General features: G+C 34.4%; 1 protein-coding gene across 1 annotated transcript; it reads right to left on the bottom strand.

Moving 5' to 3' along the window:
- Positions 1 to 2,215: 2,215 nt before the first annotated feature.
- Positions 2,216 to 6,077, bottom strand: LOC125186014 (pentatricopeptide repeat-containing protein At4g18520, chloroplastic-like). Its single transcript, XM_048082314.1, has 2 exons — positions 5,950 to 6,077; positions 2,216 to 4,403 (listed from the first exon to the last, which is right to left on the bottom strand). Exon 2 carries the CDS (start codon positions 4,340 to 4,342, stop codon positions 2,519 to 2,521), a length of 1,824 nt encoding a protein of 607 aa, XP_047938271.1. The 5' UTR covers positions 4,343 to 4,403; positions 5,950 to 6,077; the 3' UTR covers positions 2,216 to 2,518.
- Positions 6,078 to 24,419: the final 18,342 nt, after the last annotated feature.

Here is a 24,419-nt window from a genome sequence, read left to right as displayed (position 1 = left end):
CTTGGAATTTAACGTTACAAATCAACACAAATTGTCTACAACCCAAAACACACATTTTGCCGGCGAAAAACGTCTTACGCTCTAGCAGTAGCACATATCCTCTATAAATTGTCTCATTTCACTTTACTATTTTTTTGCAAGTGGACCCTGATCACATTTCACTAACTTATTATACTCTCAATTATTATAAAACTAGTAGTTATATAAGTATAAAAGTATGATTCGCATTCCACTGATTTTTTCCGTTCATTTTTCTTTAGAAAGTAAAACAATTTCTTAAAACGCACACCGATTAAATATGAGACATTTAATGGGGACCGAAGAAGTAAGATGGTCTCAATGTGCGGATTGAAGCTCATATTAATTTCTCTAACTTTTTATAAGTGATTCAAAATGTCTCTCTTTATTGACTACCAATTTTTAAGTTTCTTTAACTTTTGATAATGAATTATTGTGAAATTTACAGAGTGTGGATTTGTCAAGGGTGCAACCAATTTTTCGCCATGAATAGGTCAAAATGTGCAAATTTTCTCATGTTTTGTGGGGGATTAGATCTAAAAAAATTTATAATTATTGTAAAAAAAATTACACTACGTCATTATTAATCAATGTGGACAAGAAATTATTAATAGAATATTTGATGGGGGCCTGAACAGAATCTCTTAAGATTATACAAAATTTCGTGATGGAACATCTTTAGCAATTAGTCATAAAAAGCAGGAGATTTTAGAAAATTTGGAATATCTTCATTCATATTGACTTAGAGAATTTTGCATTATTGGACAAGAATATAATTATACAAAGGTCAATTTAGTTTTTTCAGATATTGTATAACATAATGTAGAATTTCAATCATGTTTTTTTTCTTTATTTATTTTCTAGAATGTGTGAAGCTGTTGAAAATTGAAGTTACTGGAGTATTAGAGTACATATGTATAATGAAATAAATAAATCGGAATTAGATGTTTATTTATTACTAAGGAGAATATTGGATTTTGATTTTTTTTTTATCTTTTCTCGCTTACACGGATAAACCTGTTATTTTATTTTTATAATTATAATTTGACAATGGAATAGATGGGATATTTTTTCTGTAAATTTCTGAACTTTAATCAATTTCTAGTTTTAGATTTTAACTTTTATTTTTATTAGTGTGATTTTTTGCTACGCATAATAATATTTATAAATTTAAAATATAAAATAAATTCATTTTCGAAATCATGACAAATACTACTATACCAATTTTCAATTAAATGGCGCATTCTAGGAAAGATATTAGAAAAGTTAATTAAATCAAAAAATTCCATTAAATAAAGATTTAACTAAATTTTTTTTAATAAAAATGCATTAGTATATAACCTAATGAAACAAAAAAACTATAAAATGATCTAATAAAACAATATTTTGGTATAAAAATATAATGAACCAAAAATTTATATATAAAAAAATCTAATAAAATAAATTGTATTAATATAAGGACCTCAACATGTATTTTGCCCTAGTTTTAATAGTAGAGCATGTAATACACACCCCATCCATACACTACCAATTGTGAAAATAATTGATTAATTATCAAGCCTATTTTTTGGTGAACTTAGTTTTTTTTTTACTACTAGTCAACCACTTTTTTTATTTATTACTCTCTTTGAATTGTTAAAATTTAGAATTGTTTCATTCCTAAATTCCTAATATCGCGATAGAGGCCCAGTGTTTTATTGGGCTTAGATCATGGGCCTGATTAATAGATCCAAATCCATAAAATCCATCAAAATCCGACTTTCTACTCTAAGCATGGCGGAAAGAAATAGAAAAATAAAAATGTAACACCCAAACTTTTTCCACCTTTTGATTTGTTCTTGGAAGGACATCGTGCGTGCACCCGAAAATTCTTTTGGCCTTTATTTCTTTTATCGAGGGAAGAATTTTACTTTTTGGGCCAATCCTATAGTATATAGTTAATAGTTTGACAGTTGAATACAATCCTATAGTATATAGTTACTAGTTTTTCTTCGTAATCTCTATGTATTCAAAGGAAAGGAAAGGAGTAACTCTTTAATTTTTATAATTTCAAGAAGCAAATCATAGTCATATATGAATACTCCATTTATGTATAAAAGGTACATAGTTAGTGCAACCCCAAACACAAAATCTAAATTAAAAGGAACAAAGTAAGAAAAATGAAAATTCAAAACCAACTCTTGATTTTTCAAGAAAGTTGCACAAGAATCCAGTAAGATTTATACTTTTGCATCAAATTTTGCCTAAATAAAACCCATATTCACATTTATAGACAAACATCATTCAACATGAATTCATCCTAACAGAAGGCAACTTTCTACATATACTTATTTCGATAAAGCCCAGATTTCAAATATGCAACTTCTTCTTCTTCTTCATCTTCATCCCTGACTTCGATCACGACACAAAAAGCCAAACCGTGCTGAGCCGAAAATCTCGAGCTACAGATTTTGCTTCAAATACATGATGCTAAAACTTTACTTTAAATCTTGTAAGATTTTTAAGGCTGCAGACAGTTCTCGGAAGGCGACGACTCCCCTTTCTCCCACTTACCACAGCATGTAAGAACAGTGGAGAGGATGTAGTCATCTACCTGAATGCACTCGTCTTGCATTCGATACATGAGCTTCATAGCCTCTCCACAACGTCCATTTTTCGCATAAGCTACGATCATTGCCTTCCACGAGACCAAGTTCCTCTCAGGCATGTTTTCAAAGACTTGAGCCGCCTCAGAAAGATGTCCACATTTCGAGTACATATGAACCAGAGCACTCCCAACAAACACGTTGGACAATGAAGGCGTCTTGTTTAGGGACGAGTGAATGAGCTCCCCTTGCCTTATGCTTTCCAGATTCGCGCATGCTTTCAGCACTGACGAATACGTGAACGGGTTGGGTTCCACGCCTTCACTCAGCATCTCCTTCAAGTACTCAAGGGCTTCATGCTCGTGACCTAGGCGAGCACAGCCAGAAATCATCGCAGTCCATGAAACCACATCTTTATCTGGGAGGTTTTGAAGCACCTTAGCCGCAGAGGCGTAATCCCCGCATTTACAATACAGCCATACAAGTGCACTCCCTACGAAGATATTGCTAGGTTCGAAATTCTTGAAAATCTGCGCGTGCACTTCTTTACCTGTCAATAAAGCCTTGAGTAAGCCACAAGCTCTAAGGATGCTGACCATGGTCGAGTTGTCAGTAGGCACCCTTAATCTTTTCATTATACGGAAGAGTCTTATGGCATCGTCACCAAGGTTGTTACGAGCATATCCAGCTATAATAGAATTCCAAGTGATGGCATTTCTCCTTTTCATTCCATCAAAAATTGACTTCGACTCCTCAATCTTCCCACACTTTGCATACAAATCCACCAACGCCGTCCCCACGTACACATCAACATCATACGCCTTCTTAACGACAGTAGCATGCAACTGTTCACCAAATCCGAGCTCTTTCTCTTCACCACAAGCATTCAATACACTACAGATAGTGAATTCATTAAGGTCAAGTCCCTCAGATAACATCTGCGACAACAATGCAAAAGCCTCCTGTCCCCGCCCGTGCTGTGAACAAGCTGTGATCATTGTCGTCCAAGCAACCAAATCCCGGTTTCGCATCCGGTCAAAGACTTCAAAAGAGCTACCCAAATCACCACACTGAGCATAAAAATGCAAAATAGTACAATCTAAGATGTAATTACTTACTTGATTCTTTACTGCGGAAGCATGCAACTGTCTTCCAAGCTCATAGTTAAACGTCCTGCCACACAGATTCAGTACACAGACGTATGTCTGCGCATTCCCGTACAGACCAGAGTTAACAAACTCAAGGAACAACCTCAACGCTTCATCACCTAAACCATGTCTCTGGTAGCCATTCAGCATTGCAGTCCAAGAAACAACATTTCTTTCCAACATATTATCAAATACCCGACGAGCAGCCACAAGCTCCCCGAATCTAGCATACATACTGATTAAGTTATTATCAACATAAGCTACCGGATCTCTCATCCTCCTACTAACAACAGCATGTAGTTTCTTAACCTCACGCACATTGGAACAAGACCGAACCCAACGGCCTATTGTAATTGAGTTTATGTGTCGATTACTGGGGTTGGTATCATCCAATTTCACATTACTGTCACCATCCATATTTGCAGGGGGTATTGAGTCATCAATGCTGCTAATACTGCTGCAGCCTTTTACTTTCCGGGAATGCCTTTTGCCATTGGCAGTATGCAACGTATGAGCATCAACTGTGCAAGTTGGTTGATTTTGACGTAAAAATACACACGGAAGCGTAATTGTAGATGATGAAGAGAACATTGAACTATTCGTATTCGATTTTCCGAAGATGAGATGCTATATAATCAACTGCACCTTCTTCCTATATAAAGAAAATGCATAACACCCATCAAATATAGCAAATCACACAATAATTCTATGCTCACAACCTCACAAGCAGAGGCATCATCAGAGAAATTGAACTAACTACGCCGAACATAGCTAGGTTAGTCCAAATCAAGCAAGATTAAAAACAAACAATTCAAAGAAAATCCCAAATTAATTTTATCATTTTCTATTGTAAGAAAGAAATATTCCAAAATCAGAACTATCTTTAAAGATGGGAGCAGCTTGTGATTTTATCATTTTCTGCAGTAATGACATAAAGAAGGTTAGAATCTGTATATATCATTAAAAGAGTATTTACAAGAGATAAAAGTGGTAATTTAACTTAAGAACTTTATCTCATTGCTTTTTGCAGGAACTGGGATCCAAAAATAAGAAATATAGGAGGCAGAAAAGGTTGCATTCAAACATTCATAGGGTAAAAACTAATCTCATGAATCTGACTTTATAACTGCAAAGAAAAATTGTAATCAAACAACCTAAAAATAAATGATTTTATCACATTTTTCAGAGAGATACTTTCCAAATAGGAAGAAAGATGAGAGCAATGCAAGAGGAGGCTGATCTTAATACACAGAACACCATGGTTATAAAGAAGGTTAGGAACCTGCATGTATTCATGAAGAAAACATAAAATGTATACAAAACTAATTTTATTCATAAAATGTATACAAAACTAAGTAAACATAAAGAGGAGGCTGATCTTGTTTTTATAGGTGGATTTCTTGCAGCACTATTTTTGTTTGTGTCTGAAAAACTACTTAGCCAATTCTCCATACTATCATTTTATTCTCTCTCGTCTCAATCCACACTCCCCTTCCTGACTCCCATATTTTATTTCGATGTAAATGATACTGATATTAGTTATATAGTACTACTAGTAATAACAAAATTTAAGGAAACATAAAACTATTTAAACCTTGCAAACTTAACTATAAATCAACTAATAGATCTAGTGGGATCTGTTTCGTTAAGATAATAGGAGTACTATCTAAACCTTGCAGGCCTTAACTTAGATGCACGAAATATTGAAACGTTTAATAAGAGAACATATTTATGCCTACAAGAAGGCTAGTTAGGGCACCCTTCAAAACTCAGGGTAATATGCTGTTATGTCAGTTCAAAATGGGAAGCTATCTCAGATTCTAAGATGCATAAACATGGCACTTACGATGAAGCTATCTCTGATATGCAGATTTGAGCATCTCCTAAACAAATGAAATACACTAACTTTGGGATGTAATCACCTAAATAGCAAGGTCTTGGATGAAGATATCAAATTCAACAAGCTCATCAACAGTATCATATAATTGTCAAATGTCCGAAGGGAAAATGGCTCACACATGATTTATCCCATCAATAACAGCAACATTAAGCTCCATCGATTTCAGAGATGGCAAAAAGTTATACATAAAAATTCATTAATTTTGGCACACAAAAAACCCCAAATTAGTCAGTATAATAAACCTACTTCGATTGTCTAAATTCAAACATCTAAAAAAGGATTATGGTAAATTGATTACCTGGTGGCGACGGCGACGGAGCTGGAGCGGCGAACTGTGGTGGCTGGAGCGGCTAACGGCGGCGAACGGAGTGGCTGCGGCGCAGGGAGAATTCGCGCCAGAGGAATTAATTAAGATTGGAAATGCTGTGGCGGAATATACAGTGGCGGGTTATTTATAATTATAATATTCTATATATTTTAACGAAAAAATGATTTGTAGTGGCGGAATTAATTTGAGTAAATTAAATTTCGCTACTGGTCCGTGAGAAGTCCGCCACTAATTAGCGATTTTTTTTAGTGCAACAAGATAAAATCAACTACTCAACTTGTAATTATTGATGAAAAGGAGGACGATCCACAAATGAACTAAACTAAACAACAAGCTGCCCTTGTCAAAATATTTATGAGATGGGAAAAATCAAGAGTCACAAATGTCTTCTAAGACGAGAAACAAAATCAATCACCAAACACACAAGTCATTTTAACAACCTAATTAATTTATTGATTCCAACAACCTAACCTCTTGATTAGTCATTTCAATTGTATAGGAGATTCCACCAAATTACATAAGTAGGATCAATAACAATGGAGCAAAATCATGTATAGTACCAGTAGTTTCTTGAATGACTACACTGCATATTTCAACAAAGAATTACATTACTAATAAAATTGCCACACAACACAAAACATTCAAATCTAAACAAGAAGAAAGAGTTGATATAAAATAAAATCTAAACAAGAAGAAAGAGTTGATATAAAATAACATAGGTAGGCATCAACTACTTTTGATAATGAACTCCACGTTCCACCAATTTTATTCACTCACATTTCACTATAAAACTACTCACTCCGTCCCACAATAATTGTCATTCTTTTCCATTTCCGTCCGTCCCACAAATATGTCACACTTTATTTTTACCATAAATGGTAAAGAGGTTCCACATTCCACTAACTCACTCCACTCAGAGCATCCACAGCGGTGCTCTTACCGCCGTCCGTCCGTCCGTGCCGCTGAGCACCCGTCCGCCGCTGCAGGTCGTCCGTCCGTGCCGCTGAGCACCCTTACGTGGCAGCGTCTGATTGGCCAACGGCATAGGCATTAGCGAATTCGATTTTTTGTTTTTATTTTTAAAAAAAATTCGAAATTTATTTAAAAAAATGTTTTTAAATAAAAAAAAATATTTTCCCACTTCCCAAAAAATTATATCTGTTTTCTACCCACTTTTAATTTATTTTTCAATTTTTTTCCCCAAAATTCACATTTTCATCTATAAATACCCCCACTTGAACACAAAAAAATCACATTCTCTCATCTTTTTTCTATCATCCACATTCTCTCATCTTTTTTCTCATATTCTCATCTTTGTAGGATTTTAATTATGTATTTTTTTATTTTCTAGGATTTTAATTATGTATTTTTATTTTTTAAGATTTTAATTATGTAATTTTTATTTTTGAATGTATTTTTATAATGTAGAAATGTTTTTAATAATTGGAGTATTTAAATTGAATAATAGAATGGTGGGACCCTTGAGCTTGTCTTTAGCTAAGAGTACCCGGACCCACTTTTACTCTTTGTCCTTAGCTAAGAGCACAACACTCACATCTGTATCCTTAGCTAAGAGCACGGATGGGGATGCTCTCACATTTTCTTATAAACCCAATATAAAAAAGTGGGTTTCATATTTTTCTTCACATTTCTTAAAACCCTTGCCCACTCCAAGAGTGACAATTAATCTGAGACGTAGAAAGTAATATTTAAAAGTAGGAACCAACTTCTACTAATATTTTACTTTACTTTTTACTATATTTCTTAAAATCCGTGTTCTATCACATTTGGCCTAGGGTTTAGGGTTTAGTAAACAATTATCACATTATTTTTTGGAAAGATTCGTATGAATCACATTCAACATATTTTTAGATTATGCAATCTAAAGCCGTATTTATTTAATGTGGCCGGCCACAAAACACATTATTTTGGGCCCTTTAAATAACCCAAATATTTTACTCTAAATATGGCAGAATGAAATAGGAAAATAAAATGTACCACGATTAAGCCAATAGAATGAGAAAAAAGGCAAGAGAGATCAATTTTTTTCATCTAATATTCACTTTCCATCTATTAACAAGTCAATATTCTTATTCCAATCAAAATTTTGTGCCTATAATATGATCAAATACTAGCAATTATAGAGAATATACGATAATATGTTCTTGCATAAAAAAATGCCAAAAATTGGCATTGCCGGCTCTACAATAACCAACTCAAGCCATTACTCAACTAATGCACCAATTTGTTTTTATTTCATCTTTGACCACTACTAAATCCCTCTTCCTCAATTTCTTGTTTTTTACCTCTAAATTTTCAATCTTTAAAAACATCACAATCCCACAAATCTTTTTCATGATAATGAAGAAAGGTCTCTTCTCTTGCTTCCACCCTCTGGTGTTGGAAACCCAAACAGATCAAACCAATTCCAATCACAAGAAAAAGTGTCACAAAAGTTCAAGCTCAAAAAGGCCACTTTCTCATGTTCTTGAAATCCTCCTCCCCAAAGCCTCACTGGTTAGTGAAGTAGTTAGTTAGTTAGTTAGTTAGTTAGTATCCCTTTTCATCACTAATTGATCCCTTTTCTGCCCTCTTGCAGAAGATAAAGGTCTCCGGTGGCAGCATTCGACAGCTCGGGAAAATCTCCGGTCATCTGCAGATAAATGGTAATGGCAAAACGACAAGAGACGGAGGAGTTGAGGAGGCTGAGGTCTTGCAGCCTCCAGTCGGAAGCTCCAGCTCTTCTCCCTCCTCGAACGAGTCGTTTGATCATGGAGAAGTTTGCCTCGAGAGAAGGCCGTGTTCGTGCAAGATCAACCCTGGTTTGTGTCTGTTGATTGCCACTCTCTTTTTCACTGTGGTTTGGGGCAGAGTTAGAGCGGTTGTGTTTGCATTGATGCTTCTTTACCTGTTTCCCATGTGGGGCCGCTTTCTCCGGTGACCAGAAGCTGCCGGAGAAAGAGAGTATAGACTATGCAAAAAGACAATCTCTTTATATAGACTAGGCAAAAAGACATGATTTTTTTTCAACATTATTCAACAAACTTACAAACTTGATTACATACATGATGCTATAAATACAAAACGAGACAATTATACATATATATATACTCTCTAATACATGTAAAGATTCCCAACACAACTTAGTTATATTTAGGTGTTTTAGCGTTTTGTTGCAACTATTTCCGAATCGTGTTAAGACTTAGTGTCTTACCCGGCTAGCCCGTTGCTGACAACACGCTGGTGTTCATGGAGTTAGAAGAAGCACTTGAGGGGGCGTTGCTCTTTGCCTTTAATGACTTTTAATGATTTCTAAGGATCTCGAGGAGATTGAGTTCTCAAAGAGACCGAGTAGGGCAAGATACTCGAGCAGGAATCACCTATATAAGTGTGAAGTGTAGTCGCTTCAAGTTACACAGTTATGAATCCAAAGTGGTGTCCAAGGCCGCAAAGGACCTTCTTTTAGGTTGTATTACGCCCGGTTTATATCTTTAAATTCCAGAAACCAACGGTACGTCCCTCAAACAATTTCGCATTCCATTTATTTTATGGTAGCACAAACTAATGTACCATTAACTTCTTATATTTCACCCACACTATAATAAATTAATATCTCACCCGTGCGATGCATGAACCAATTGATTTTTTATATCCATTATTTTGAAACTGTGAGTTCACAATTATGAAATGAAAACAATATAATTATATGAAGTTTTAAATTAAAAAACGATATACAATAAAAATTTATTTAAAACACTTTTTCACCTCTATTACAAAAAATCAACCACAAAACATGTCAAAAATAGACTTTATTGTTTAACGAAAGAGCAAAAAATTATTGATATATGCAATGGGGCATGATTGACATGTGCAAAACCAAGTAAAAATATCATAAATTACATGTTTCAACTTACTTAATAAATTTATTATTAAAGAAAATTCTATACTTTAGATGCATAAATTTTATGTTTGATAATATAAATATTGTATAGTGTATTCTGATTTTTTATATTTCACAACAATTTTGATTAAATTAGTGAATTCAATTATAACAATGGTGGGACATTTAAACTCAAAATACAATTTCGACATATGTTGAATTTTAGTATATTCACATTAAAATAAAAAACTTTTTTTTTGTTTTTTAAAATTTTATTCAAATTAAAGGAAGATTTTTTTTTCTTACATATATACTCATTAATACATCTCTAAAATGTGAAATTGAAGGTTGGGGTTGGTGAATTTAGTCTAACGTATAAAAATAATTACAATACTAATTTTCCCTATTAATATTTTGAGAATGCTGTATGCATGTTTATAACGATAGATTGAAATTAAAGTCTAGGAAATACATTAAAATTGAAAATCTATTTGAAGATTTTGTTTATAAGACCAATTATTACTACTATTGGTCTAAACAGCCAAAAATAATCAATAAATACCTTCATTTTGGCCCTTCCATAATCATTAAGCACGATTATGTGACGAAATTCTAAATACATGTCATCAAAATAATCTATAAATATATATTAAAAGATCCTAATTAAAAATCAAAATTATCATCAACAACAAATATAATATGATAACATGCTAACCAAAATATAAAATTGCAGAATGATGGACGAATTACCGATAGCAAAAAAAAAAACTATTAGTAAATGAACAAATCAAGAAATTAACAAATTATAATTACTATTGGTCTAAACATTGAAAAATAATTAATAGGAAATCATTTATTTGGCCCTTCCATAAACATTAGCAACGATTCTATGACGAACATCGAATATATATCATCAAAATAATCTATAAAATATTAAAAAAAATACCAAAAATTAAAAATTATTAATAATAAATATAATATAATAACATAATAATCAAAATATAAAAATACATAAAATGATACGTGAATTAAGAATAGCAAAAAAATACTACATATTGAATGGATAAATAGATATTTCCTTCCGGCCAAAACTGCAACTCCACTACAATACAATACTCTTTTTCCTTGTTTGGTGTCTTTTCTCAAACCTCCCGAGGCATACACAAGCATATATATAATGTTTACAAGAACATGAAAATATAATGATAATAATGAAAAATAGAATGCACCCTCCTACACTTCTTGTATCAGCCAAAAACTGTAAATTTTATATTTATAATGATGAATTTGCCACCCCACTTTCTCATGCATTAAAGATTGAAAATTGAATACTATAAAATTAGGGGTGACGAAACGGGTTACCCACGGGTATCCGCACCCGACAAGTCGGGTATCCGTACCCGATTTTAGCAAAATTTGTTGTTCCAATACCCGCCCCGCGATATACCGGGATTATTCGATACCCGTGACGGATATCCCGTACCCGACATTGCGGGTACCCGTACCCGACCCGAAATCCTAATAAAAAATTTGAAAACATAATAATAACCGTCAATGTTCCCTAATTTACTTTATTAATATCAATGGTAAACGTTGAATAGATTGGGAATAAAAGTAAGAGGACACTCTATAGCTAGTTCCGGTGAGTTTTCAACTGTATGTTCGTTGGAATATAAAAATGTTTTGAAAGAACTCTCAGATTATATAAAGTACTCCCACTGTTCCGCCTTTATAGAGGCATTTCATTTTCTTCACCCATTTCGGAAATATAATAATATAAATACTCTTTTCTACATTATTATCTCTCTGACTTTATTTTTTCTCCGTTCTAACTATTTATTTTTAATTTTTCAAAATGAGTGCGTTTTTGGCTATTATTATTTAACTATTTACTTTTTTTCTCCACTTTAATTATTTGAAACACCTTTATTTATATGGAACAAGGGGAGTGTTAAAAGATGGAATATGACTAATGCTAATAATAATGGGTATTACGGGACTAACGGGTATACCCGCACGGGTAGTGGATACACCCACTACCCGCAAAACTCTAAAATACACTACCTTATCCCGCTCCGTTTCCTGTTATCGTCGGGTAGCGGGTACCCAATACCCGGCGGGTAGCGGGTCGAGATGGGAATTACCCATTACCCGCTACCCATTTTGCCACCCTTATAAAAAATTGTGTTTGGGGTCAAATTGTAACGGTAGTAACTACTATGAATTATTATTAGCAATTTATTATGTTTGAATTATATGCTTATTATGCTTGAATTATATATTATATAGTGAACTTAAAATTTTCTAAATATTCAAATTTATATCCAGAATTCATAGATAATCAATCAAAGTTAAAACTCGCGTGTTATATATGTATAGATAGATGTGGGCTTCTTTACAATTACCTACATTTCATAAAACTCAGTTCCGAATAGCTTTGAAAAGAGTATTAAGGATTTAATGTAGTATATACAACGCCAATCTATTGGTTTGAGCAATTAATCGATCAAAAATATTAAAGAAAAATGCAATCCAGCCTTTAAAGGCCGAATTATTTGCAAAAGATTCATTACTGATTATTTTTTCTTTCTTTTGAGGGAAATACAAGAATAAAATCTTAATTAACCTAAGGAGGGTGCAATCTACGATAGGATCATTAGTATGGTCATGTCATTAGAGAAGGTGGCTATTTTAATTTAGTCATGAAAATTGTAAAACTAACACTAATTTATTTGACTAAGAACTAATACGCTAAACAAAATCTTCTTTAGAAAAACTTCAAAATTCTATAATTGCTATATTCAAAATTCTATAATTGCTATATTCACCAAGGTGTGGAAGTAGGCCAACATTTCTATTGACAGATAGGGGGTTTCCAAGTACATGGACAAGTACTTATTACTTCTTGGGTTGTAATTGCCATCTTATTAGGTTCAGTTACTATAGCTCTTCGGAACCCACAAACCATTCCGACTGGAGGTCAGAATTTCTTCGAATATGTTCTGGAATTCATTCGAGATATGAGTAAAACTCAAATTGGAGAAGAATATGGCCCTTGGGTTCCTTTTATTGGAACTATCGTTACAAAAACTTCAAAATTCTCACATGAATCGTAAAAGGCATATATACATTTACCATACATATATTCATAGTATATATCTAAATTAAATTACCAAAATTTGGAAATTAAATAAGAACACCAATATAACTAATTAGTGCATAGGAACAAAATATCATCCTACTAAAACTCCTAACAAAATTTTCAATAGTACATAACAAAAACAGTTGATTGTGGAGTTGGATGATGAGATGCTCTTCTTCTTGGGTGAAGTTGCCACGTCGGATACCAGGCTTCAAATAGTTCACCCAACGCAGTCTGCAACTCTTCCCACACCTCTTCAACCCTAAATTAAATAAATCACATATATGTTAATTAATGTAAGTCACTAAAAATAAGATGTATGCATATTAATGGATCAAAACTAGACATTAAGTAAATTTCACCACTCATTAGGATCTAATCTAACCATGAAGCGCAACTCATTTGGTAAGATCTTTTGCCTCGAACTAATACGCAATAATAACAAGAAATCTTTAGTAATAAAAGAGACACATGAATTGTTTACCAAATTACAACAAGAGAGAATATATATAGCAAATGTAATGAACACTAATTATAAACCGAATAGCAATTGGGATCTTCAAATATATATTGTACGGAAGCCCAAACGGTGCCCCCAAACTAATAGGTCCCCTTTCAGGCTCCATACTCTAACATGAACTAATAGGCCATTGATTTGAGTGACCTAATGTGTGCGCACACGGATGATTGAACTAATAATAAATTGATTCCACTAAGCCCTAAACAAGAAAAAAGTTATTCAAGTAATAAAGATTTGACCTCTCCGAACTCTATCTCTAACTCACAAGAGAATAAGGGTTTTCATATATAACTAGGGTTATGAATATTCTTGAACTCAATAAAGGACTTGATCTAAAAGGGAAATCGATCAATTGATTTATTAGTTAATTTTGGCTTCCACATGAAGCTCTAATCAGAGAAATCGGGATTACCGGCATATAACGGCAGCAGCCGCCAGTTGTGGTGTCCATTTTGCTTAATATGATCACTCAATTTTTTGTCCTCTTCTTCATCCCAAACCCCTCTTTTGATTCCATTTCTATCAAAGTAAGCTGGCCTCACCATCTCTCTCTCTCTCTCACTCTTTCACTCTCTCTCACTCTTACCAAAGTGTGGAATCCACTTCAATTCAGTCCTATTTATGAGTGGTGGTAACAAATCATAATTGGTAGTCAAGTACATCACCTAGTTTTAGGATAAAAGAATTGTAAATTTCTGTCTACATGAGAAGTTACATCGAAGCCATAATTTTTGGATTATTATACTAAGTGAAAAGTGGATAAGGAAGCAAGAAAACTTGAGTGCGTACTTGATTCATTAATATTAAGTCTAGCCGCCAAATAAGTCCTAAACTTATGGCACTAAAATATGAGCAACAATTTCAACTTGAAAATTTACCATAAACCAGTGTGGCTTAAATTAACGTATAACATGTGAGTTCATTGTTGATATATTTACACGTGAGTTATCCTACGTACAAAATGTGTAGTATAAAGATTTCAATAGGAGTCAATATTTTTTCATACGGCCCTTGATGAAACTTTACTAGAATTCCATTGATCTATCATTTGCGTATCATGTATGCTAATCAATGAAATTGTAACCAGTAAAATCTAGCATTCATATCCTACTTAATTAGCTATACAATATTCTTAAGTAATGCAAAGGTTGAATGTTGACGGACCTTTAATTTGTCATTTTTATGCCATAATTAATTGGAAGAAGCATTTCAACACGGCCTATGCACACGTGTGCTGATTATTTTGACTAAATTATCCACTAATTAAACAAGTCACCATCAATGATGTAGTGACATTAACTCCCCTCGTTCTAGATTACAAGATACATTGAATCCCAATCTTAACTAATCAAATCGAATAAATTAATGGCAAGGCACAAAATTATATATTCTCTTTCATTAGTTTGTCTTGAATTACTAGTAACTTTGTTTATAGAGTTTTCTATTTATTGCTATTTTTAGCCACACGACCATTCGTGTACTTCTGTTTATTTTCGTGTGTATTTGTCTCTTTAACCGTTTCCCCTAGTTGCCTTTAGTTTGTTTGTCCGTTGGTGCGACATCGACGAGTTGTTGTAACTCCTGAAATCTCGTGGATGTAATTAACAAACGGGCAGTGATAAACGTACATAATTGTGTGTACATAACCAAACTTTTTTTAACATTTTACATTGAAAATCGTTTTATCAACATTAATTGATTTAAAATAAATTTCACACTGCTATTCATTTTGCAACACTTCGAAGAAAAAAAAAATTATACTTAAATATGTGTATATTTAAGCAAAAAAATATTCTTACTAAATATTAATTCAAATCAAGCTCGAAATCATGTTACGATTCGATATAAAATTTCTATATCAATTATTTTTTATTGCTACATATAATTCAATAAATAAATGTGAGAAAATGGACCTACTTCGGATTAGGCTTAAGAATTAATTTCCTTTGGGCTGAATTAATTCACAGCCCATAGTTTTGAGTGGATGGCCCAGAGTGCTGGCCCGTTACTTACCTGAGGGGTTTCACCGATGGCTGCCACATGGCACTCCATGCGGATCCTGGTTGACAACCGTTGGATGTAGGGTTGTGTTTGTGCTGAGTGTTAAACTACACCCTTCTCTCTTCCGCCTCTGATTCACTCACTCTCGCACTCCCCCTCTTCAGATTATACTCTGCCTTCTCTCTAGAACTCTCTTCTCTCTCTCTTGTGAAATTGCTCTGATCTTCTTCTCCGGTCACTCTAATCTCTGTTCCAGTGAGATACGAGTGTGAATCCCTCAACTCCTGTGTTGACCCGTTGGGTTCCTTCGAGACCTGAACAGTTTGTTCGCATCTGTGCGTTCGGTCGAAGTTCATCGGTTAATTTCTTAGATCCGTGAGATCTATGTGTTCTTGAGACGATTGATAGTGCTTGTGAGATGTTTTGGTGGCCACGTGTTGAGATTGGCCGGTGCGTTGTAGTAATCGGTGAACTCCTAGGGTTTGGGGGTTAGATTCTCTTGCGGTGCTCTCTTGTGACTCATTGGTGAAGATTGAGGAGGTCCTTGGCCCGGTGCAATCGTGTGTGTGACCTGAGCCATATCCTAAATCTTCTGGATTCGTTGTTTTGTCTTTTCTCTTTCAGACGCGAAAGGATCTTGTTATTGTGTTATTAATTTGTGTACTTGAGTGTGCAGGTGGTTCTACAGAGAGTTAGCTTGAAGTATCAGATTGGTCAAGCATATGATAATAGCTATCACTTTTAAGTATTCTTGTACTTAGTCACAAATTGTAATAGTTATCACTTTTTTGCTGAAATTCAGATACACAAGACCACTCCTTATACCCCTCAGCAAAATGGAGTTGCTGAAAGGATGAACAGAACCCTTTTAGAAGAGGTTAAGTGTCTTTTGTCTAAAAGTGGTTTGTCTAAAATATTTTGGGGTGAAGCCCTTCTGCGTTCAGCGTACCTGGTGAATAGGTCTCTCTCAATCCCTCTCAAGGGTAAATGTCCTGAGTCTATATTCACAAATAGAAAATATTTTATTCCATTTAAGAGTCTTTGGTTGTAGTGCCTTTATGCATTCCAAAACTGACAAGCTGTATCCCATATCCAAGAAAGGGGTGTTTCTTGGATATCCTGAGGGTATAAGGGGTTATAGGATTTGGAATAGGAGTGAACCAGGTTTTAGGGTCACAATGAGTAGGGATGTGGTCTTCAATGAGGATGAATTCTCTTGTCTTAAAACTGCCCCTGATTCCTCTCCAACAAGTGTTGACAGTGAGCCTCTTAGTGAGGTGGAGTCCACTGACACTCTCACTGAGGTAGAGTCATCTAATGATGCTCCAAGTGAGGTGGAGTACTTCTGGAAATCAAATCTTATAGCCCTAACCCTGAACCTGAACCTGAACCTGAACCTGAGCCTGAGCCTGAGCCCCAAAATGTGACTCATCATAAAGACCAAATAGTTGAGCCTAACCATGTTCCAGATTTACAAAATTACCTCCTGTCTAGAGATAGAGGCAGAAGGATTGTTAATCCTCCTGTTAGGTACATTGGCATTGTGAATTTAATTGCTCTTGCTTTTAATGTGTATGAATCTGATGGGAATGAACCTCAATCTTATAAGCAGACCCTCAAATCTAAGTTTTGGAATCTGTGGCACAAAGTCATGGAAGATGAAATGTTATCTCTGAAAGTGAATTATACCTAGTTACTTGTTCCCCTCCCTGCTGGTGCCTACATTGTTAACTGCAGGTGGCTTAATAAGATTAAAAATGAGGTGGATGGTTTAAGGTACAAGGTCAGACTTGTGACCAAAGGGTTTACTCAATAAGAGTGAGTAGATTATACTGAAATATATGCTCTTGTGGTGAAATTTACTACTATTAGACTTATGATTACTCTGCGTGCTCACTTTGATTGGGAGTTAAAACAAATGGATGTCAAAACTGCGTTCTTGCATAGTTTAGATTAACATATCTATATGAGACAACCTGAGGGTTTTGTGGATCCTAAGTACCCCAATCATGTTTGCTTGCTTAAAAGGCTTTGTGTGGTTTAAAGCAATCCCCTAGACAATGGAATATCAAGTTTAATTCTTGTATGCAAAACTTCGGTTTGTTAGAAGTAGCTTTGGTGCTTGCCTGTATGTGAAAAACCTTGATAAAGTTCTTGTGTTCTTATTGTTATATGTTGATGATATGTTGATTATGGAACCATACCTTAAATCTATCAAGCATGTGCATGTTGCTTTGTGTGATAACTTTGATATGAAGTATCTTGGTGATGCTCAAAAGATTTTGGATATTAATATCTTTAGGAACAGAAGAGAGTAGAAGAGAGTATGTCCTTGTGCTTCACCAAGAACCATATGTGCTTAAGATCTTGCAAAAGTTTAACATGTCTGCTGCTAAAACTGCTTCTGTGTTTTTAGCTGCTCATTTTCTGTTGAGTAAATATTTGTGTCCAAAGTCTGAAGTTGATATTGCTGCTCTGAAAAAGGTGTCTTATGTCAATGCTATAGATTATGTTATGTACTTGATAGTCAGTACTCGGCCTGATATTGCTTATGTTGTTTCTTGATTGAGTAGATATATGTCTAACCCTAGACTTGTGCACTGGGAGGCCCTGAAATGGCTTCTTAGATATCTGAAACATACTGCAAAGTATGGTTTGTGATTTTCTAAGTGTGATGATGGTGTTGAGCTATGTGGTTTTATTGATTCTAACTATGCTAATGACAAGGACAAGAGAAACTCAACTACTTCCGATGTGTTTACTATGTGTAGGTCTTGCAAAAGTTGGAAATTACAACTGCAACACATAGTTGCCCTCTCCTCCACTACTGAGTCACAGTATATAGCCATCACAGAGGCTATGAAGGAGGTTATATGGTTGAAGGGAGTTCTCTAAACTTAAATTCTTAAAAGCTACTCCTGTTGTATATTCTAATAGTTAGTCTGTTATACAATTGTGCAAAAACCATGTGTTTCATGATAGGACCAAGCATATAGATGTTAGGTTCCATTTCATGAGAGATGTTGTTGAAAAAGGTGAGATTTTGTTGCATAAGGTGCATACTGATAAAAATCCTACTAACATGGGTACTAAATGTTTTCCTGTTGATAAACTACTCACTTGCATTAGAAGTTTGCATTTTGATTGTGGCTAGCATGTGCATGTCCAGGGAGAAAGACCTTATTGATTCCTTAAGTCGAAATCACAAGGCAATTAAAGTCCAACAAGACTAATTGGCTTGTCATCTGGTGTCTTGTTATGCAACCTGGTTATTCTCTTGACTAATGAACTTCTAACTCTTTGGTGTCTTGGGATAACCTTGTATGCTAGGATGAAGCAACACGTGGACCAAGGCTCTCCTTTGTTTATCCAAAGTGGCCCAAGGTGGAGTATGTGAGAAAATGGACCTACTTCGGTTTGGGCTTAAGAATTAATTATCTTTGGGCTGAATTAATTCACAGCCCATAGTTTTGAGTGGTTGGCCCAGAGTGTTGGCCCGTTACTTACATGAGGGGGAGGGGGTTCATCGATGGTTGCCGCGTGGCGCTCCACGAGGATCCTGGTTGACAACCATTGGATGTAGGGTTTTGTTTGTGCTGAGTGTTAAACTACACTTCCGTCTCTGATTCACTCACTCTCTCTTGTGAAATTGCTCCGATCTTCTTCTCCGGTCACTCTAATCTATGTTCTAGTGAGATACGAGTGTGAATCCCTCAACTCCTTTGTTGACCTGGAGGATTCCTTCGAGACCTGAACGGTTTGTTCGCGTCTGTGTGTTCGGTCGAAGTTCATTGGTTAATTTCTTAGATATGTGAGATCTCTGTGTTCTTGAGACGATTGATAGTGCTTGTGAGATGTTTTGGTGACCGCGTGTTGAGATTGGCTGGTGCGTTGTAGTAATCGGTGGACTCCTAGTGTTTGGGGGTTAGATTCTCTTGAGGTGCTCCCTTGTGACTCATTGGTGAAGATTGAGGAGGTCCTTGGCCCGGTGCAATTGTGTGTGCGACCTGAGCCATATCCTAAATCTTCTGGATTCGTTGTCTTGTCTTTTTTTCTTTCAGATCCAAAAGGATCTTGTTATTGTGTTACTGATTTGTGTACTTGAGTGTGCAGGTGGTTCTACATAGAGTTAGCTTGGAGTATTAGATTGGTCAAGCATCTGATAATAGCTAGGGTTTCTTTGTATTCATGTACTTAGTCACAAATTCTTTGTATTTCTTGGCTTGTTCCTACTGAGATTAGTCATCTCAGTAACGATCTAATACAAAGAGGTCCTTGTAATTAGTGAATTCAGAGTGACCTGATCCCTATAATAACAAAACTAATTATTAATTAAATCCACTTAAATTTAAAAAATTTAAAATATTATGTACATATACATGTACATTTATCTTTTCCCTTAACAATAATATTTTCCGTTCTGAAAATTTTCATCAATAATCTTTGCTTTTATTATGGTGTATATACACTTTGAAATTATTTTAAATATTTATTATGCTACTAATTGAAGATGTGTGTATAGATTCTCCCAGAAACTACATTTGCTAATTATTTCTGCATGATGATTTGCTTTGATTTTATGAGGTTTAATGATACTATCCAATAATAATAATACTCCATATAAGTGCTTTCAAACAATAAAATCAACTAGTCCGCGGCAACTTATAGTTGAACAAGGTAATTTAAACACCCAGTCTATGTATTTACTTAATTTAAATATTATATTGGTTTCACACTGATAGTGCTTTTGTTACAATATGAAGAAACTTCCACCAAACTTCAAAATATTTGCATATATTAACTAGTTCTTGCATCATCTTCGTTGAAAAGAATAAGTAGTATTAATCATCGATAATTTTGTGTAATTTTTGGAAATTATGGGACTCTATTTATTTATAAATAATAAATATGCATTCTCCTTCGCTGATGTCATGCTCATGCATATGATTAAGCATTGGTCAGAAATCTATCTAGCTATTTAACTTTTTATGACCCAGTCTTGTTATTAATTTTTTGTTCAATTATTTTGAATCTTTAATATCTGTTTCAAGCTGTCATATTTTGTATGTAACATCATGCATTTGAACATACTTTGGATTTTATGATTATTATTATTGATTTTACTGCATATACTATAAAAAGGACAATGTAAGTGTAATTGTTGCTGGAAAGCAAATTACAAAGTGGAATTTATCTTTCAATATATAGTCAACACAAAGAAATCGGAATCAAAATTCCTAATTATATGTATGTGAACTAGCTAGAACTCCTATTCGATTTGTTACTTGGAATTTAATGCAACAAATCAACACAAATTTTCTACACCACAAAAAAGGCCCATTTCTGGCGAAAAACGTCCGACGCTAATTAGTTACATTTTCAGCGCCCGTGCCGAATTTTGGCAGCTCGATTACGCACCAAATTATCGACAAATTTAGCGATAGATTGGCGTCCGCTGATCATTTTCGGCACACAAAATCCGCTGATAGTATAATAAAAATATATCATAAGATGCATTAATTACCATCTTATATGAATTTGTCGGTAAAATTCATCCCATGATAATTTGTTGGTAAATTACAACATTAGTTTTTTGATGGCATCGTAATGAAGGATTTTAGCAGCAAAGCAATATCGCCGGTTAGCTCAAGGTTAATGATCAATCAAAATATATACTCCCTCCGGTCCCTATTAAATATCTCATATTTTCCTATTTGGAAAGTCCTCTATAATTTGTCTCATTTCACTTTATTATTTTTAGTAAGTGGAGCAAATACCCATTATACTCACAATTACTATAAAACTAGCACTAGTAATATACTAGTATAAAAGTATGATTCATATTCCACTGACTGTTTCAACTCATTTTTCTTTATAAAGTTAAATAATTTTTTAAAACTCATAGCGATTAATTATGAAATATTTAATATGGACCGAAGTAGGTAAGATGGTCTCAATGTGCGGATTCAAGCTCATATGTGATTCAAGTTAATTAGTTGTTTGATAGTTTGTATATTCGGGTCTTGGCCCACTAAACAAATCTTGGTCCGTCACTAACTTTTGATAAGTGATTCAAAATGCCTCTCTTTGTTGACTACCAATTTTTTAGTTTCTTTAACTTTTGATAATTCTCTTCAAATTTACAGAGTGTGGATTTTTCAAGGGTGCAACCAATTTTTCGACAAGAATGGGTCAAAATGTGCAAATTTTCTCATGTTTTGTGGGGGATTAGGTCTAGAAATTTTATAATTATTGTAAAAAAAAGTTAAACTACGTCATTAATTATCAATGTGGACAAGAAATTATTAATAGAATATTTGATGGGGGAACAAAACAGATTCTCCTAAGATTATCCAAAATTTCGTGATGGAACATCTTTAGCAATTAGTCATAAAAGGCAGGAGATTTTAGAAACTTCGGAATATCTTCATTTAATAGAGAATTTTGCATTATTGGACAAGAATATATTAACACAGAGGTCAATTTAGTTTTTAGATATTGTATAACATAAGATAGAATTTCAATTTTTTTATTTTCTTTCAATATTTTCTAGAACGTGTGAGACAGTTCAAAGTTGAAGTTTACTGAAGTATTAGAGTATATTTATAATGAAATAAATAAGTCGGAATTAGCTGTTTATTTAAGAAGAATTATAGTCCTAGGCTCCTAGCTACTTTTACGTGTTGGACAAGATGGATTTAATCACGTAATATTTCCACTTACTAAACTATATTACAAAATATCCTTACTAATACATTCATAAGATGATTATTTTTCATTTTTAATCTTTTCTCGCATACACGGGTAGGGGCAGGGATGGACTTAGAATAACATGTTAGTAGGGGCCGACTATATATGTCTTATGACTACTATATTATATATATTTCTTACGCTAATTATATAAAACTAACATTATTTTCATTTTTATTCGTTTGAGAATAATAAAACTCTTCTTATTTTTGTTAGTCATCCACTAACAATATTTTAATCATTTTCTTTTGATCCCTCTTTTATTTTAGAAATTTCACATTAAAACTCGTATTTTATAATTGCCTAGTTTTACAACAACTATAAAAATGCATTAAACCCAAACCATTAAATTTGTTAATAGATTTGTAATTTGTTAATATAGTACTACATCTGTCTTATTAAATATTAACGTTTATTTTTTAGCATGAGATTTGATGTGGTGTTATTTTGTGAGTTAGAGCATCCACATCCGTGCTCTTTGGCAAGAGCAAAGACGTGGGCCAGGAACCCATTTTTACTCACTGTTCTTAGGCAAGAGCACAACACCAACATTCATTCTCTTCCGCAAAGACAAGCTCAAGGATCTCACCATTCTATTATTCAATTTAAATATTTCAATTACTAAAAACATTTCTACAATATAAAAATACATTAAAATATAAAAAATACATAATTAAATCCTAAAAAATAAAAATTACATAATTAAAATCCTAAAAAATAATTAAAATGCTAGAAAATAAAAATTTACCTAATTAAAATCCTACAAATTAAAAATTACATAATTAAAGAGTAAAAAATACCCTCGTGGAAGACTAGTCTTTTATCCCCAATGTTCTTCGGAAAACCTGTATCATTGCCACATGTATGGCAAGTTGGTCGGGAGTCATGTTAGACCTATCGGCCGCATTGAGTTGACCCAAGAGGGTCCACAACGAGTTGGTCGGGGGTTGAGGTGGCACAAAGGGAGCGGGAGCGGGATCGGGGGTGGGTGGAGTCGGAGCGCAACGGCGGTTGGCCGTCGCCTTCTTCCTTCCTTGCGGCCAGCGGAAACTGCTCGGGCCGGCGTCGGGGCTACCCTAGTTAGTTCTGGCAAACTGGGTCGCCATCTCATCGGAGGCGCTGTCGGATAGGGCTACCGACCTCGACCGTTTGCTAGACGAGGATACTACGCTCCCTTATACTTCGGATGCTGGCGCAACTCCTGCCAACAACTGAGGTACTTGAACGGTTTCAAATTCATGGATTGGTAGGTCGCCAAGGCAGCACTGATGATGTCGAGCTCGCTCTTGCCGCTCCCCGCCATCCGCTCTTCCTGGAGGTAATACCCCTGGAACTTTTGGAAGATTGAGAATTGATGAAAGAATTTAGATTAGAATTGTGCAGTGTGGTGTGAAATTTTTGGTGTGGAAGTGAGGGTATTTATAGATGAAAAATGTGAATTTTGGGGAAAAAAATTGAAAAAAAAATTAAAAGTGGGAAAAAAATGGATATAATTTTTTGGGAAGTGGAAAAATATTTTTTTTATTTTCTATTTTTTTAAATTAAAACCGAATTTTAAAAAAAAAAACTAAAAATGCCAACGGCTATGCCGTTGGCCAATCCCGTCGCGCCACATCAGTGTGCTCGCTGGCACGGACGTGCTCGATGCATCGAGCAGTGTCGTGCCAGCGGCGGCAGCAATGCGTCGCACCAGCAGCACAGACGCCATCCGTGCCAGCGAGCACAGCTGGATGCTCTTCATAAAGAGAGATAAAAGTAAGAAAGAGAGATAGAGAAGTAGAAATGATGGTTTTTCACTTTAAGAAATATTTTATTTTTAATGGAACAAATAAAAAAAGAAAATTTGGAAAGAAAATTAATACTCCGTGCTATGCAATTTGTGATACCATCGTATATTTCATCTATTGAGAAAAAGAAAAATAAAACCATCATGTATTTCATGTTTTTATCTGTTGCATCGGTTAATGGAAAAGAATAGTAGCACTATTATTTTAAAACAAACAAACAAGAAAACTCTTTAAATTTACTTTATTTTAGTTCAATAAATGAATTGACACAGTTTTTGAGACACTAGGTTCATGCTTGGTATGATAGAATCGAATGAGGGTGGAATGAAATGAAGATAGGAATAAAATGTCAATTTCTTT

Source organism: Salvia hispanica, chromosome 5, assembly GCF_023119035.1.
Source record: "Salvia hispanica cultivar TCC Black 2014 chromosome 5, UniMelb_Shisp_WGS_1.0, whole genome shotgun sequence".
Taxonomy (NCBI): Eukaryota; Viridiplantae; Streptophyta; class Magnoliopsida; order Lamiales; family Lamiaceae; genus Salvia; species Salvia hispanica.
The sequence above is the reverse complement of the archived record's forward strand: the minus strand, read 5'-3'. Positions and strand labels throughout refer to the sequence as shown.